General features: G+C 38.7%; 1 protein-coding gene across 3 annotated transcripts in view; it reads right to left on the bottom strand.

Annotated features, from left to right (window-relative positions):
• Positions 1 to 2,310: 2,310 nt before the first annotated feature.
• The window catches only part of LOC111155548 (UPF2, regulator of nonsense mediated mRNA decay), a 111,224-nt gene continuing 96,341 nt past the window's right edge, over positions 2,311 to 17,193 (bottom strand). Inside the window, exons 20-22 of one of the 3 annotated variants that reach the window (XM_022515763.1) lie at positions 10,616 to 10,757; positions 9,349 to 9,469; positions 2,311 to 3,603 (exon numbers count right to left, since the gene is read on the bottom strand). In XM_022515763.1, coding sequence (XP_022371471.1) covers positions 3,594 to 3,603; positions 9,349 to 9,469; positions 10,616 to 10,757 — 273 coding nt within the window. In that variant the 3' untranslated portion in view covers positions 2,311 to 3,593. Of the gene's footprint in view, positions 3,604 to 9,344; positions 9,470 to 10,615; positions 10,758 to 17,193 lie in introns of those variants that run through there. The other 2 variants (XM_022515762.1, XM_022515764.1) reach the window with 2 other exon arrangements.

Here is a 17,193-nt window from a genome sequence, read left to right as displayed (position 1 = left end):
ACTGAATCTTTTCCCCCAAATTTCTTAGGTTGAACTCCCAATCCCCAGGGCAACTGTAACCTGGAAGGGGCCTCTAAAGGAGGTACCTAAGGTTAAATGAGGTCCTCAGGTGGGGCCCTAATGTGATAGGAGTGGTGTCCTTACAAGAGGAAGAAGTGGAGGATGCAGAGAGGGACGAAGAGTGAGGACACCGTGAGAAGGCCACCAGCTGCAAGCTAGGGAGAGAGGCCTCACCAGAACCTGACCACGCTAGCGCCTTGACCCCGGGCTTCCAACCTCCACAACTGTGAGAAATGCTGTTTAAACTGCCCAGTCTGTGGTACTCTGTGAAGGCAGCCTGAGCAGACTTGGGACAGTTGAGGAAGAGGAGGAGCAGAAAGCACAGTGTGAATCTGGACTGCATTTCGTTACTTCCAAAGCCCAATAATACTCCCGTGTTGGCTTCAAACATTAGGATCCTTAGTCTCCCGTGGGTTTAAGCAAATTCAAATTGGGTATCTTTCATTTGTGACAACATAGCACACTGGGCTTCTGGATAGCTGGAAGGTCATCCATAAATGTAAAAAACCTTAAAACCATTTCAGAAGGAAGCACAAAATGTTTCACCTCTGCCTTTTATGAGGTTTTTGTATTTTTTTTAAATGTCAGGTTTTCCATGATGAGTACTATCAAGATATTATATACTACAGTGGGAGATTATTAGGACATCTGAGGTTTACCTCTCTTTGTTACTGGCCTCACCACTCTGGACCCATTTCCTTCCTATAAAAGTTCTGCTCACAAAAATTCTGGTATCACCAATGACTGACCTCATCGCATTAAGTGAGGTAAAATGGCCATAGTTTCCAGAACGATTTACCATCTGTAGACTATTTCTTCCAGTACTAACATCCCACACACTCCTTGACTACCACCACCCCACAGGGCCCAGCTCTGCACCACGTTCTCTTATCTTTTCTGTGTCTGTGTCTTGCTCATGTGGTTGTTAGCTTTCTGGTCTTGCTCCTTCTCCACTCTTCCAGGTGTGTGCTACCACTGTCCTTCCTTCTTCCTTATTCTTGGCTGAGGTTTATATGGGCATGTTGGTGATGACTCTACGGAGAGCATTCGAGGTATGGGCGACTCCCACAGCGAACCCCAGGGACTCATCTGAGGAGGGAACTTTAGGCTGCCCAGAGGCCTTTTTGGCTCATTAGTTCCCAAAAGGAATCAAGGGCTCAAAGCCTCATATCAGATCTGTTAACATCTGTTTACCGTTAATGGACCGTAAGAGGAAAAAGAGGCCCCGAAGACTGACAAAGTTATGAGAACCACAATGTTTCCCAAAAGTCAGGAGGCTCTCCCCCCTTTTTAATAGACGCAAGCTTATTGATGGTTAACACATAACCTATCTTACATAGCACTGATCTTTTGGTCACCAGTAATCTATCTTTGTTCCAGTAAGCTGAGTCAAGTACCAATGTTGCACTCCACCTTATTTGGTCCACTCTCTTTACGGTTCCCAAAACATGGGACACCTGCTAGTGACCTTATTCTTTCCAGATGAAAGACTGAAGGTGAATTATCACAGCTGATTTTCAGATATTCTTTGCCTTGTGTATGATATACATTTGAATTATCTCTGGCTTCCTCTAACAATTTAAAACTCAGAAAGAATGTAAAAATAATAACAATTGTAAATCATTCTCCCCAACGTAGGAGCACAAGTAATAGCATACCAAACCACGACAAAGATAGCAGTGAAGGTGGGGAAAATGTGATTAATAGAATTAAGCAGAGTTTTGAAACTTCCTTTTTTAATTAAAAGCTTGTTTCTTTTCAAATTCTAATGACCCTCAGATGCATTTTAGAAATAGCGATCACAATCATGTCTTCTGGATTGTGTAAGGCTGCCTTGAAATGAACACCTGGAAAGAAACTGAAAAGAGTGGTTCCTTTCTGAGTTGCACAGAGGCGTCTGTCAATCCTGTTGCACATACATGGGTAAAACCAGAAATGCTGCCTCACGCTAGGCCAGACCATGTCAACCTTTTCCACCTAACCAGCTTTTTAAGCCCATTCTAAAAATGCTTATTCTACTGGTCTCCATGGGCTGGCTAATCTGTGTACAGACTCTCAGGTGAGGTAACTCAGGCGCCCAGGAAAACCACGCAAACCCAGAATGCTAGTGGGAGAGTAGCACTACCACAGATATGCCCAAGAAACCATCTCTGAGACTATTTCAGAAAGGACAAGGATGACCTCTGAAGACAAAGATCTACCCATTTAATAAAATTTCCGAAACCCAAACCAAATAAAACACAACCATGGCAAATCTAAATTACAACACTTTATTGCAGCATCGGCAAAGGTCAGATTTCTGAAGCTGGTGAAGATCGGGCAGCATTTCCATGTGAAATGTTACAACTTTACAAGTTTTGTTCTTATTTAATTCTACATGCAGAAACTGAAACATGGTAAAAGAAAAAAATGCAAAATAGCTAGAAAAAAAAGATGTAATCAAGTTGTAGCATACAGATGTGCTCTTTAACTAAATTTACTATGCCTATCGGAAAGCAAACGAAAGACAACTATCCTAATAAATTAACAGATTGCCAGAAACAGACTAAGAACCCTCATTTCTATTTAGTGGGGGGGAAAACAAAACAAAACAAAACAAAAACAAATGCAAAATAAAAGCTCTACTGTTTCCATACTTTCTTTAAAGACAGAGGCTGTAAACCCATGAAGGTCAACAAAATCTTCTGATCCCCTTTCCTTGTTGTCCTTCATCCATTTTCTGTGACATGCTGACTGGTACGCTGTTTGTTTTCTATGATACTTACAATGGGCTCAACTCTCCCTGTTCTTGGGCTGGTGTCAGATTCCTCTAAGCCATCTGAACTCCTGCTCTTTGTGTAGTAGAAGTCTTCACATTTTTCTTTTACCCTAGTAGGCAATTTTGTATTACTGACTCTGATGGATAAAACTGATTTTTCTCCCTCATCCCTTGTTCCTCTTGAAACAAATTCCTAAACAAAAGCCTTCCTGGTGGATTATCTGGTATTTGGTTATCTTTCATCATTTTGTTGTCCTGCATGTAAGTTTTTACTAGAAGGTTTTACTGCTTGCTCTATACTTTTCTACTGCAGTCCTGGAGCCCCCAAATGTATCTTCTTCCAACATGGGATATTCAATTCAGAGACACTGTAACTCAAATCAAATTTAAAACTCAAGTTCATTTCCCCCATACCATTACCATCACAACCGTTTCTTCTCTGGCTCAGTCATCTCGTTGACGCTCTTCTTGGTGTAACTGCTCTGTAGTCAAGTTAACCATCTCATTTCTTGACCGCCATTCACAAGAGAAGAGTAACCCTCACGTGATTTCCATTACAAAAGGCCTTTACGCCTTATCTGGAAGCTTCGGCTTGTTCCGGTGTTGGCAGAGGCTGCTGTTCCCGCCTCACGGCCCCAGCCTGTCCCAGGTTTGGATTCGCAACTCTCTAGACCGACATGCTGAGATGTGTCCACTGCTCTCATTCAATTGCTGGAGGACTCCACTATCCACAACATCAGATACAGGACCTAATGAAATGACACGTGCTGCTGGATCAACGTCTCCTGGAGGCACAAACAGGGCAACGTTAAAAAGAACTAGCACTGAGGGCAAACTTCTGGCAAGAAAAGGCCCCCTCAACACCACCAACCGCTGTTTCCTGAGGTGTCCCAGGCAAATCGGTGCTTCTTAAAGAGCACACAAACTCCTACTGGACAAAGAAACAACAGGAGCAGAGGGGCACTAAAACAAGCAATTCTGACAGAGATCAGACAGGTGGTCCTGGAATCTTGCCTGTAACTACCTTCTAAGGTGCTGAGTGCCTAGGGTTTGTATAATAGTTGAACTGTGTCCACCCCACCCCCCAAATCCGCATGTTGAAGTCTAATGCCAGGACCTCAGGATGCAACCTGATCTGCAAAGGGTCAGTGCAGATGTAATTAGTTTAAGATGAGGCCACATTGGAGTAGGACAGGCCCGTAATCCAGTGTGACTTTCTAAGGAGGGGAAATTTGGATACAGATCACTCAGAGGGGGAATGCCAGGTGAAGATGGAGGTGCAGGGATTGGCAGTGCTGTGGGAGCTGAGGGAGGACCCTGAACAGACTCCCCCTCACAGGTGTCAGGAGGAGGCAAGCCTGCAGACACCTGGCACCAAGATGAGGAGTTGGCCGCCATCACCCAGCGGGTGCTGCGTCCTCTGGCAGCACTAACAGTTCACTGCTCACAAGAGAAGCTTATACGAGCAAGAAACAGATTTCAAAGAATAAGATGCGAATATGGCGAAGTGTATCTTCAGCTCGATATATCTGTAACTGCACTGAACTGAACGGAACAAGGTCTGTAACACAAGTATTCCCTGAGAGAGTGTCTCTCCTGAAGTCAAGTCAAATGGTCTAAAATAGAATATTTTAAATAAATACAATAAATGATGGGAAAAAAATGTCCAGTCTTTTTTTTTTAAGACTTTATTTATTTATTTGACAGAGAGACATCAAGTAGGCAGAGAGGCAGGCAGAGAGGGAGGAAGGGAAGCAAGCTCCCTGCTGAGCAGAGAGCCCGATGCAGCAGGGCTCCATCCCAAGGCCCTGAGATCATGACCTGAGCCCAAGCACATCTCCTTAAGATGGATTAAAAGAAGTCCTAAAGTATTTTGGACTACTTGGAGTGTCATTTGTATTTCAGCAGCTTTGACATCACCTGAGAGATGTTAGAAATGAGTGAAAACTAGCAGTTTAATAAAAGCCACGAAAATTAAAATACATATTTAGGGGCACCTGGGTGGCTCAGTTGGCAGAGTGACTGACTTTTGATTTTGGCTCAGGTCAGGATCTCAGAGTCGTGAGACCAGCCCTGCACTGGGCTCCATGCTGGATGTGGAGCCCACCTGGGATTCTCTCTCCCACCCCCACCCCTGCTCGTGTGGGTACTCTCTCTAAAAAAAACCAAAAAACACAAAAAAAAAACAAAAAATAAAACCATATATATATAATTATATGTATATGTATTTTAAAGTTTAAGGAGCACTGGTTTAATTCATATGAATTTTAGCACAGAAACTGTATCAGCACTAATACTTGCCAAAGATGTGAAGTTTCAGTATTTTCAACACTGGCAGAGTGGAAAACAACCTTTTCTGCACTGGTTAACTGTTTTACTAGAACGTTATTACAATTTTAATGCATTATAAGCAAATGCCTATCCTTTGTTAGGGTATCACTGCCCAGTGAGAAGGGCTGCAATTTTAATTCAAACCTATTTTAAGGATCACTTGTGATTAGAAAAATTTTAAATCATTATAATTAATGCCTGGGAACCTATCAAAATCTGCTTTAATAACCAGTGTCCAAATGAATTTCTCCTTATCTAACATATAACATGGACAATATTAATAACTAATTTTTTTTTTAAATAAATGGTAGCCAAGTTAAGAGACAAGTTGAAAACAGTTTCTCAGACCTGACTCAAGTTTTCTTCCCCCTCCTCTGTTTAGGAATTTATCTCACAGCACATTCTTCCTAAGGGATCTGATGAACCACTGCTCTAGATACACATCTTTCTACTGTCTGGCCCAGTGTTAAAAATAGAAAATAAATAAAGAGGTGCCAAACCACCAGGAGACTCCACCCTACCAGTTATGTTCCTTCAAATGACTACATTTCTTCACTTAAAATTTGTTTAAAAAAATGGCAAAGAACATTTGGTCAAAAACTTATGTTTGCATGACTGCTTGTTCTTCTCCCATGCTCACTCATGCCTGTATTATAAGACCACCGTAATATTTTACAGAAAGCCATTTTTAAGAATGATGGATAAGTTAGCATTTTTTATTGACTTATGACTTTAAGAAGAGATTTTGAAACAGGAAGAGATGGTAACTCAAGAATTGGACTTTCACAAAATCAGGAAATGAGGGAAGAGCTAGGGGACAGAGCTTAGGGAAAAAGTTTATTAAATTACTAAATACAGATTTTTCAACGTTTCTCTGTCCATTCAACAAATATTAATTGAGCATCTACTATGTGCTAGGCCCAAGAGCCATGGAGGATTTATAACAGAAAACAAGATAAGGCTTCACTTCTGTCCTCAATCTTCAGTCTCATGGGGAATATAAAGACAAGTTAGGAGGTGATTACACAGGACAAAGTCTGTGGAAATACAGGGCAGCATATATGCACCAACTTACGTCAGACTTGAGACTATCAGGTAAGATGTGAAGGAAGAACAGGAGATTTCCAGACGAAAACACGAGAAAGTTCCAAACAGAAAACATAACTAGAAGGACTTAAAAGGCCAGCTTGGTTGGGAGTAGAGGAAGAGAAAGAGATACAGTCAATAAGGTAAGTACAAACGCCACCCCCCTCCCCCAATAATGCAGGGCCTTGGTTACTAAGTTTAGGAGTTTGGACTTTATCCTACAAGCCATGAGGAGCCACTAAAGGTTTTAAGTAGAAGAGTTCACCTAATCAGACAGCAGATGGGCAAACTGAGAAAGAACAAAGTGAGTACAGCAAAGAGAATGAATTAGAAGGGGTTGATATTGGAGACTGAGAAGTAATCAGGGGGCAGCAATCCAGTAAGAAGTGATAGCAGCCGGGGTGCCTGGGTGGCTCAGAGGGTTAAGCCTCTGCCTTCAGCTCAGGTCATGATCTCAGTGTCCTGGGATCGAGTCCCGCATCGGGCTCTCTGCTCGGCGGGGAGCCTGCTTCCCCCCTGCCTCTCTGCCTTCCTGTGATGTCTGTCAAATAAATAAATAAATCTTAAAAAAAAAAAAGAAGAAGAAGAAGAAGAAGTGACAGCAGCCTGATCTAGGGTGTCTGCAGCAGAGGTAGAATAAAATAGGCAATTATGAGAGGTATTCAATAGTAGAATCAAAGGAACTGTTAATTAATTAGATATGGAGAATAGTCCAAACTTAAACCTCCTTTTCTAGTGTGGACAAGTGGCCCAGCAGTGCCTCTGCTCGCTGAGCCAGAAAACAGAGGAGACAGACCTGAGGGCAAGAGACACATCTCCTAGGTGGTTGTTTAGAAGACAGGTAGACATACAATCAGAAACTAAAACATGTGACCTGAGCCACAGCTATGGATGGAAACTTTGCCACAGGAGAGAAGGACACCTCCCACAGAGAGTACAGGGATAAGAGAGGAGGGTCTAGGAGTGACCCTGAGTGACATGAGCGTCTCCAGGCAGAAGCAAGCCCAAAAGGAATCAGGAGACAGGAAGAAGCAGTCAAGGAGGGAAAAGAAAGACCAGAAGACTGGACAGCTATGTAAGCCCAGGGAAGAAAGTATGTCAAGAAAAGAGGGCCCACGTGCTGAGTGCTGCTGAGGCAGCCTGAAAGAAACAGAATGAAACACTGGGAGGTGGCTGGGGGCTGGGGTGAGGGGGCAGTAGACTACAGTCAGCCAGACCAGTGAGAGGTGAGAAGAAAGAGCGCATGGCCAATCCTTCCAAGTTTGGTTAACTAGGGGCTGGAGGGAGGGAACAAAAACACAAGTTAACAAAGAGAATTCTGATAAACAACTGAATAACTGGTAGCTAAAAGGCATACCCTTGTGTTCATCTATTATACATCAGCATATATAAATTTACACGTTTTCCTATTTTTTTTCCTATTGTTTAAGAAATGCCTGGTACTTAATAAACTTTCAATGACTGTTTAAATAATTATATGACTTGGACAAAATCAGCTCTTTCAAATACCTATACTTAGTTTTCCCACTGGACTATAAGCTTGAGCATAAAGACTTTGTCTTTTTGTACTTCTTAATTTGCCATAGTGTAGGACTGAGCCCATGGTAAGTGCGGATCGAGTGAAAGGTAAGGGGGGCAAATCGTACCGCAAGTATCAAATATGTATCAAATGTCATAGTTACCGATTCTTAAATCCATCCAAACATTTAAAAATTGGGAAAAACTAGGAAAATGCACTATACTTGCATTACGTGATTCAAGAAGGGATTAGGTATTAATAGAAATCATGCCATTCAGAGATGTGAAGCTATAATACGTAAGATGAAGTTGGTGGAAAACATCAAGATAAGAATATTCTAATAGATCTGTTTGCCAACCAGGAGACAAGAGAAAAAGGCAGTATCAAAAACACTGATATATATTCAAAGCTCTGTAAGAAAATGTAAAACGCAGAAAATGAAAATTTTCGTGGCTTGTTAAAACTACCTAGCTTCTACGTTTTAGTGGCAATAAAAGGTTTTACTAAAGGACTTTAATGAAGCTTGGATAATTAAAAATAACCTAATATCTTGCGCCTCATTAGATGGATTTGTACATCAGTCCTAGCTTGGCTTTCTAAAAACATTACACTCACTAGATGTTAAAAAACAGACCCCTAAACTGTCATGACAAACCAATGTGTTAACCCATAATCTGACTAGAGCTGTCTCGGCATATAGGTCAAAGAGAAATGTTACCAGGTACACACAAACACAGAGTGCGTACAAGACAGAGACTTATACTTCCCCAGCACTGCTGTCACAGTAATGAACTATTCTGCTCCCCATCCCTAACACACTCCCTCCCATACCCACCTTGCCTGCCACCAACAGCAAGGTGACATCCTGGGCCTATTGTCTGTCCTTAGGCTAAAACACCAATACCCTGAAGGAGATCAGTAAGAGCAGCATGGCCAATGTTATCTTTGATTATAACCTGACCACAAGACAGAAAATTGAGTTAATGGTATGGGTCCTTAGATCAGATCCCGGAAAAACTTAAAGTAATTTTCTCCCTTAAAAGAAGATGAATAAGGTCTTATTGGCAATCTTCTATGTGAAATTCTTTATGTAATTATAATTATTTCACTTTAAGCAACTCAAGTTTAAGCAGAACTGGCATGGATCCCGGCAGGACATTCTATAATTAAAAACAAACAAATACCTCAAAACAAACTCAACCTGCAGGCTTAAAAGTCTAGGAAATAGGTTTTGAGTTTTTGCAAATATTATCCAACACTGGCCTGAAAAATCCTAACAGAAAAGTGTGATTTCTCTCAAACTCATCTATAACTAGTCATCTCTGTGAATGCAGAAGTGAAAATTAAAGAATCCAAAAAAGTCCACTCACAGAGTGAAAGCCAAGATCAATGTGGCTGAAATTAAAAAACAAAAAAACTGTAATTATTTCATAAATGTTTTCTTTTCTCAAATATCTACAACTCAAAGACTTTTCTATGTTGCTAAAAATTAGGCCTCTATCATTAAGTATAATCCAAAACTATCTAATTTATTCATACAGACATCATGAAAAACAAGTAACTAAAGGAGGAAAAAAAAGAGAGACCATCTTACCTCCCACCAGTCTTAAAGATTAGATCCGCATTAGGTGCTCCCTTTGGATGTTGGTAACGAGGCCGCCGCTCCCGATTGGTGTTTGCTGGAGCTGGGCGCTGGGCAAGAGACTGCAGCATTTCTGTACATAGGAGCAAAACAGAAAAAGTGGTTAACTGTGGTAAATGCACTCCCCTCCATGAAGCAAATAAAACCCTAAGAGATCAACTTTTTTAGTTCTGTCAGGTAGGTGATTAAAGAAAAATAACCATCACACAGACTACAATGATTAAGAAGTTCTGAAAGAGCACACCAAGAGAGGCGACACACTCTTTAAGCATCTACTATCCAAGATTCCCCATACTGTCAATCTGGCCACTACATAAGTGTGAGGCGGTAAAACAGTATGAGAAGCAGTCTAGTTCAATAGCTACAAACATAGCATCTGGAGCCAGACAATATTGGTTCAGATCCCAGCTCTGGTACTTACTAGCTATGAGACTTCCAGTTCATTTCCCTAAATGTCAATGCAGGTAATAATAAGCACTTATCTCTTGGAATTGTGGTGAGGCTTATGTGCTTTGTAAAAGTACAGAAGTCAGTGCCCAGCCCGTAGTAGGCACTTCTGCTGAATGTTAGCCATTACTACTGACTGTTAAAAATGTTGGGTATCTACCAGAAGAGATTCTGGAACGATTTGAAGATAGAAAACCAAGTATTTATTTACTTAACAATCTCTCTTGCACAGAAAGCAGTCTGTCAATACAGTGCTATATAAAAAACAGTCATGTTATGGCTCTAAAATCTGGGTGCCAGAGAAATGCCAAAAGGCTGGCTAATGAGGTTCGTGGATTCTATACATGAGGTTCCAGTTAGTTGAAGAGTGTTGGGTACATCTGCACAAAACTAGAATCTTAATTTGAGTATACCTTCAAATCTGAAGAAGCATGGGGTCCTCGAGATAGGATTCCCAGACAAATGAGATAATAAATATGTAATGAATTAATTGTTCACAGATGACTGGCAACATGAGGCAATTATGCAGACATAGCTCTAAAAGAGTACAGAATCTAACCTGAATTATGGAGCTGGCAGAATATGATGAAAATGACATTGTTATTTTGCAAGTAAGTGAAGACAGAATGGAATATAAAAGCAATTTCTTAAGTTTAATATTTACAAAGATGACATGAAAAGGAGGAGAGTGTAAAAAACCCTGATATTCTATATTTAAAAAGCCCAAAAAGCATAAAACTTTTCCACTTCTGTCTTATAAAGGATTATTTACCTTGATAATCTTCTTGCTCTTGCCGCTCATTGATATCTAAAGTGAGCTTTTTCATTCTCATCCTTTCTTCTTGTTCTGCCTGTTGCTGGTTCCAGTGATTTGCAGCAAGTTGGGAAGACATCGGTACATTAAGGATCTTAAACTGAGAAAAAATAACAAAGAAATAACAAATGGCTTGAGAAAATCGAAGAAAAACAATTTCAAATAAAATGCTAAGTAGAATTAAACAAATTTAGAAAAAATAATGTCTTTCCTCTAAGTCAATAAAGACAGTATCATCCAAGAACATAAAACAGATTAATAGTCTTAATCTTCTAGAGACAAACCCACTCAGGTTGGCTAGGAAGTGGAAAACTATCAAGTTCAATCTCAAGAAGAGTAGAAGCTCCTCTTGCCTGCATTGTTTAGAAACACTCAATTAGCAACAGGGTATCAACTTCCATCAAAAAGACCTTATTATGTATGGGTAATTGTCAAAAAGGCTTTTTATGCAAGCTGTAACCTGCATCCTTTTTATTTCTATCCTCTGGAACCAGTTCTGGCCTCCCCGACCATACCACAAACAAATCTACGCCATCTTTAGTATTGACACACCTTCTTACTTCTAAAGATAGAATACAGGAAGAGTTAAGAAACTACCCTGTAAGATCTATTTCTCTGTTACAGGAGAGTCCTTATCTATGAAATGCTTTTGTTTTTAGCAGGATGTCTCTAGTTAGGATTGTGCAACATATACAAACCTAGACAGAAGCTATGAGTTTAAGAGCTCCCCGGAAATCGTTGAGTAAGTTACATAACTATCTGAACACAAAAAGGAAATTCTCTCTGCTGTGGATAATGTGCACACCTCAGTTAAGAGAACTTCTCAAATACTCTGGATCAATGGCATGCCTGATGAGGAAAGAAAGGACATCAAGACCTGTGCTCAGGATCCTCTCTCTGGTGGGTCTATGCCATTTTGAATGCTTATATCCTTGAATTAGTAAAGCTTAACACTGTTTAAGTCTGACTCATGTGAATCTGATCAGACAATCTGGTTCTTCATATTATCTCAGATGTCCTCTCTTGATACTCACTTGTGTATGATGCACTTTAGTCAGTTAACATTCCTCTTAAAATATAATACCCAGAACACTAAATGCACCAGGCCAGATACACTAAGGTAAAAAATATTAAGTGGGGGTATGAAACATCTACAAACCCAACTAACTGCATTTCATTTTTATCACAGTAGATAACCAAGTATCTCCTATTTCAAAATACAAATATATTTAAGGTAGTCCATTTGGCTACCAGCCTAGCAGACTTTACCCATTCTCCCCAATGAGATTAGTTTGACTTAATGTGCTCTTAGTGGTCAAGGACAGACTTTCTGAAACTATCCCTTTCTATTTTATGAGTTCAAAACCATCTTTTAAAGAAAAAAAACACATACACATTCAATCAAGAAAACCTCACTGCAATCAAGATAATGAGCATGTCCATTACCTCCAAAGACTCCTCTGTCCCTCTGTAACCCATCTTTTCCTCTACCCCAACCCCAGGCAATTGCTATTTCTGTCACTACTGATTAGTTTGAACTTTCTAAAATTTTATGTAAGTTGAATCATACAACATGTATTTCATTTTGTCCAGCCTCTTTTAATTCCCACAATGATTCTGAGATGCATCCATGTTGCTGCGTGCATGAATAGTTTGTTCCTTCTTATCGAAGAGCAGTACTTCTTTATATGAACATACTGCAATCTGCTTTACTTGTTGACAGCACCTGGGCTTCCTACTTTGGGTTATTACAAACACATTTACAAATGTTTGTGTGGACACAGGTCTCCAGTTTTCTCAAATACAAAATGCTAGTAAAGAAAAGCTGGGACTAGCTGGTGTATTTTTAAATTTTTTTCAAGTAAGCTCTATACCCAAAGTGGGGCTTGAACTCATGACCCTGAATTCAAGAGTCACATGCTTTACCAACTGAGCCAGCTAGGCACCCTGTGATGCGTTTTACTTTTTAAGAAACTACAAAAATATTTCCCAAAGTATTTGTACTACTTTACATTCCACTAGCAGTGTAAGAGAGTTCTGGTTCCTCCACACCCTTGCCAATACTTGGGATGGCTTATCTTTTTAATTTTTTTAAATTTTTAATTTTAGCCATTCTAGTGAGTATACAGTGGTATTTTTATTGGTTTTAATTTTCATTTTCCTCATGACTAAAATCATCTGTTTCAAAATTCAATCTAGAACTATGCTAAAAGGTGATATAAGTTTACTGGATTGTACAGTTTTCAGAATGTACTTTTCCCTTGCTCTTTGAACAAGGAAATTATTTGCCCATTAGGAACCTTTCGACTACTACCTCAATATGAAAGACTTTCTAAGTTTAACGACAACTGCTCTATAATTACTTATAGAAGTTATTTCAGTCTTTGAGGATATAATTGGTTTTTAACTAAAGACTGGGACTCATTTAAAGTAGATAAATTATCCCTTTCGACACTATCTAATTTTACCCGATCTTCAACTTACCAACTGCCAGGATGAAATCTTCCTTGTTGATAAAAGCAAAAGTGAATGGTTGGTTCGTTCCCGCCCCCGCCTGCCTGGCCCAAAATCTCTCCACAAACGGTGGGATTACCCTTCCTTGTTCTTATGATCCTGAACATAGCATTTTAAAAAGTACTTCCTCTTGTCAACTATACTTCAATTAAAAGAAAAAGCATTTACACATCCTCTACATCTCCTTTAAAAACTGCTAGCTGTGGACTGTTTATGGTCTGACGATAGTCCATTTTCTCCTTCATCCACAATTATGATTCTGTGTTTTTCCTGCCCCTACCCCAAACTTCCTTTCAGTTCCACATTACAATCAGTGCTTTCATGAAATATACACTTGCCAGGCAGTGCTGCAAAGAAGACCATGGATTTTTGTGGTCAAACAGATGAGGTTCACAGCTCAGGCCTACTATATATTAGCACAATTCGGCAAATCACTTAAGAACACTCTTTCTCTCAGCTATAAAATGGTATCAAGACTATCTTTTAGGGTGCTGTAAGAATTAAGTAAGATAAATATGTACAGTGCCTAGGACACAGTAGGTTCTCCATAAATATTACCTATTAATAACGCATCAAAATAACAAAGTACAGAATAATAGTCACCCTCATTAGTTACTATACAGCTGAAACCAAAACTGCAGAAAAATAAAATCACAAGTCAACTAAAAACATCACTTTCTCAGCAGAATGACACTGACAACCACCAAGTAGAAACTGAAGACCTTAACTACTCTGTCTCCCGTCCTGAGGCCTGTGTAGTAGTCTACATCAGGAATGTGTCTGTATCAGATGGGACTTGCCCAACTGTGTCTTATTTCCACTAACAAAAACAACTGAAACAAAGTTAAAATGGTCATCATTCCTGCTAATAAATCTTTCATTTTTCACAAATCAAGAAGACGCACAAAAAATAAGTTAATGAAAAAGTTCAGCTCAAAGTAACCTTTCTGCCAGACTCTTTACATGTTATTTAATAGGTGAAACAAAAACCTCATAATAAATTTACTCTTCCTAAGCAGAATTACTGAGACGTTGCATTAATTCATAATGAAATTTTAAATTTCCAGCACTATGTGTGAAGAAAGCATTCTGTTTCACCTACATTCCCAAATCCAGGTACTATAAACTACTGGTAGAGAAAAGCTGATTAGGGGCGCCTGGGTGGCTCAGTGGGTTAAGCCTCTGCCTTCAGCTCAGGTCATGATCTCAGGGTCCTGGGATCGAGCCCCACGTCGGGCTCTCTGCTCAGCACTGAGCCTGCTTCCTCCTCTCTCTGCCTGCCTCTCTGCCTACTTGTGATCTCTCTCTCTCTCTGTCAAATAAATAAAATCTTTAAAAAAAAAAAAAAAAAAGCTGATTAAAACAGACACTACAGGGGTGCCTAGGAGGCTCAGCTGGTTAAGTGTCTGCCTTTAGCTCAGGTCATGATCCCAGGATCCTGGGATAGAGCCCAGCATCAGGCTCCCTGCTCAGCGATGAGTCTTCTTGACTCTCTCCCCCTGCTTGTATCCTCTCTCTCTCTCTCTTACTTGCTCATTCTCTCTCTCAAATAAATAAAACCTTAAAAAAATAAATTGTAAAAAAAAAAGACAAAAACAAAAACAAAATAACAACAACAAAACAATCCAGACACTGCAAACAGAAGTGGGCCCAATTATTATGACAGCAGAAGCAGGTATATCAAATTCCAGGAAGACCACAAGAATGAGGACAATTTCCAGAATGATGACTTAAAGCAATTTTCCAATCTTCTCTTAACAGAACAATTGTGAAATCTGGTTAGCAGATATATCAGAGATACAAATACTCTAAATAAAATTTAATCTGCCAGTATAAATCAATAAAGACAGAGCTGTATAAATTAATACATTAGTTTTAAAGATATAATTACACATAAAAGAACAATGTCTGAAATAAAGTAGGAATTCAGTATGTTTCAGCTGTTACTGTTATCACCACAATTACTTTCTTATTTTTATTAGAAGTCAGAAATCTGGACAATGCTGAGTACTGTCGCAGTGGAATACAAGATACCTATTAGGTTTCAAGAATCACAACTAAATTTTAAGTCACTCTCTGATCCTAGTATCAAGATGCCTTATTTCAGATAAGGATAAAGAAAGGTGAGGGGCACCTGGGTGGCTCAGTGGGTTAAAGCCTCTGCCTTCAGCTCAGGTCATGATCCCCCCATAGGGTTTTCTATTCAGCAGGGAGCCTGCTTCCTCCCCTTTCTCTCTGCCTGTCTCTCTGCCTACTTGTGATCTCTGTCAAATAAATAAAATCTTTAAAAAAAAAAAAAAGGTGAAAATCTGAGTTTCTCAAAGTAAATTATACAGACTCTAATATTACAATGCTCTTACCTATTCAGCTAGCTGCTTTTCCTTAAAAGCTTTACAAACTGGTTTTAAACATGTGTAGATATATGCAAACACAGAGTGACATGCTACTGTTTCACAAAATACTCAGGGCAAAGCGGCCCAATAAGAAAGGCAGACAGATAATTTCTTGAAATCACAAGCTGCAATTCAAAGATGCTTCTATCTGTTACCACATTAACACACTCAGAGAGAAAACAGGGTGGCCGTTTTTTTCCCCTTTCTGGGTTTCTGATAGTAACATTTAAACTGTCCTTCATAATTCAGTACTAAAGAGATGAATAATGATGGTACTTACCACACTAATAAAACATTATAAAAGAAATTTCATAATGATTTGATAAAAAATATGAAAAATATAGGCTTCTATTCATTTATGAGACTGACTTGAGATAAGTTCTACAAAAGAAAATGTTCTGAAATCCTTAAAAAGGATATAAAAGAGAGTAATAAATACAGAGAGCACAAGAGACCAATTTCCTGATGCCACCATCACCAACTGACTTTACTGTAAAGCTGCCAAAACATTTTTAAAAGAGAGTTACTACTTTATAGCAAATTAGATGACAAAAAGACGAAAGTCTTTTAAACTACATTTTCTGGAATGCAATAATTGCAATAAAGGTGACTTAGGCTGTATTTTAAAGCTATTTCATAACTGCAGCTGAAACTGAAATATACACACATAACCCCAAGTATCAATTGCTATAGTCAAAAGATATATAAAACAAATGATGACTCCTTATAAATATTAACTGCAAAAAAATGGGTTTACGATTATATATAAAAAATATACTGTACATTTGTTTAGAGCAGTCAAAAAAGCTCTTTAAAACATTATATAATGGTTCTATTAAAACTTCTATCTTAATAGCCAAAACATCTTATTTAATTTATAAATATTTAAATCTAGAAAAATAAATTATGAATAGCATTATCCTCTTTTCAACTACTCATTTCATCAGTACCTACTTTTATTTTCCTAATGACTACAGAAGAAAGTTATTTCTCAGCAGAAATCTGGTACACAAAGAGATCATTCACTTAAGAACTAAAGATTCCTATAAGGCAAAACATTTCACATTTCTAGAAAAACCGTTACATAATAAGGGCCAACACCCAAAAGTTAAATAAAGAAATAAAAATCAGAACAAAGTAACTTTCTTTTTCAGACCACAAAATACCAGTGATGTTTCTTCAAATGTTCCTAAAACTGAACATTTTCCAAAATTCCAAATAAAGTTTGAGTTGAAAATTTACTTATTAACCAAGTACTCTGAACTCTCACTTCATCTTGCTAATATATTTTTAGTAAAGTTCAATAAAAATGTTTCCTTAAAAATTAAAATTTCACATTTTAAGAAATAAAAATTTCCACTCCTCATTTTGTATAAAGTTATATGGGTTATACAGTATATAATCTATCTACTTTAAACCAAAAATATTCCTTCTAAAAAATAAACAAGTTTTACTTCCATCGATACTATTTAGAATTTAGGACTGCTGAAAAGAATTTATTTTTCAAAGCTCAGAAGTTTCTTAGCTGTGGTTTAATTTATGCCTGCATGTCCTAAAAAGGTCAAATGGTATCTATGAATTGACAAAGTTAAAAGGAATTTCCACATGTGCCTCAAAAAAGGGAGGGAC

This window comes from Enhydra lutris, unplaced genomic scaffold, assembly GCF_002288905.1.
Source record: "Enhydra lutris kenyoni isolate GAN:26980312 unplaced genomic scaffold, ASM228890v2 scaffoldscaffold42, whole genome shotgun sequence".
Classification (NCBI taxonomy): Eukaryota; Metazoa; Chordata; class Mammalia; order Carnivora; family Mustelidae; genus Enhydra; species Enhydra lutris.
The sequence above is the reverse complement of the archived record's forward strand: the minus strand, read 5'-3'. Positions and strand labels throughout refer to the sequence as shown.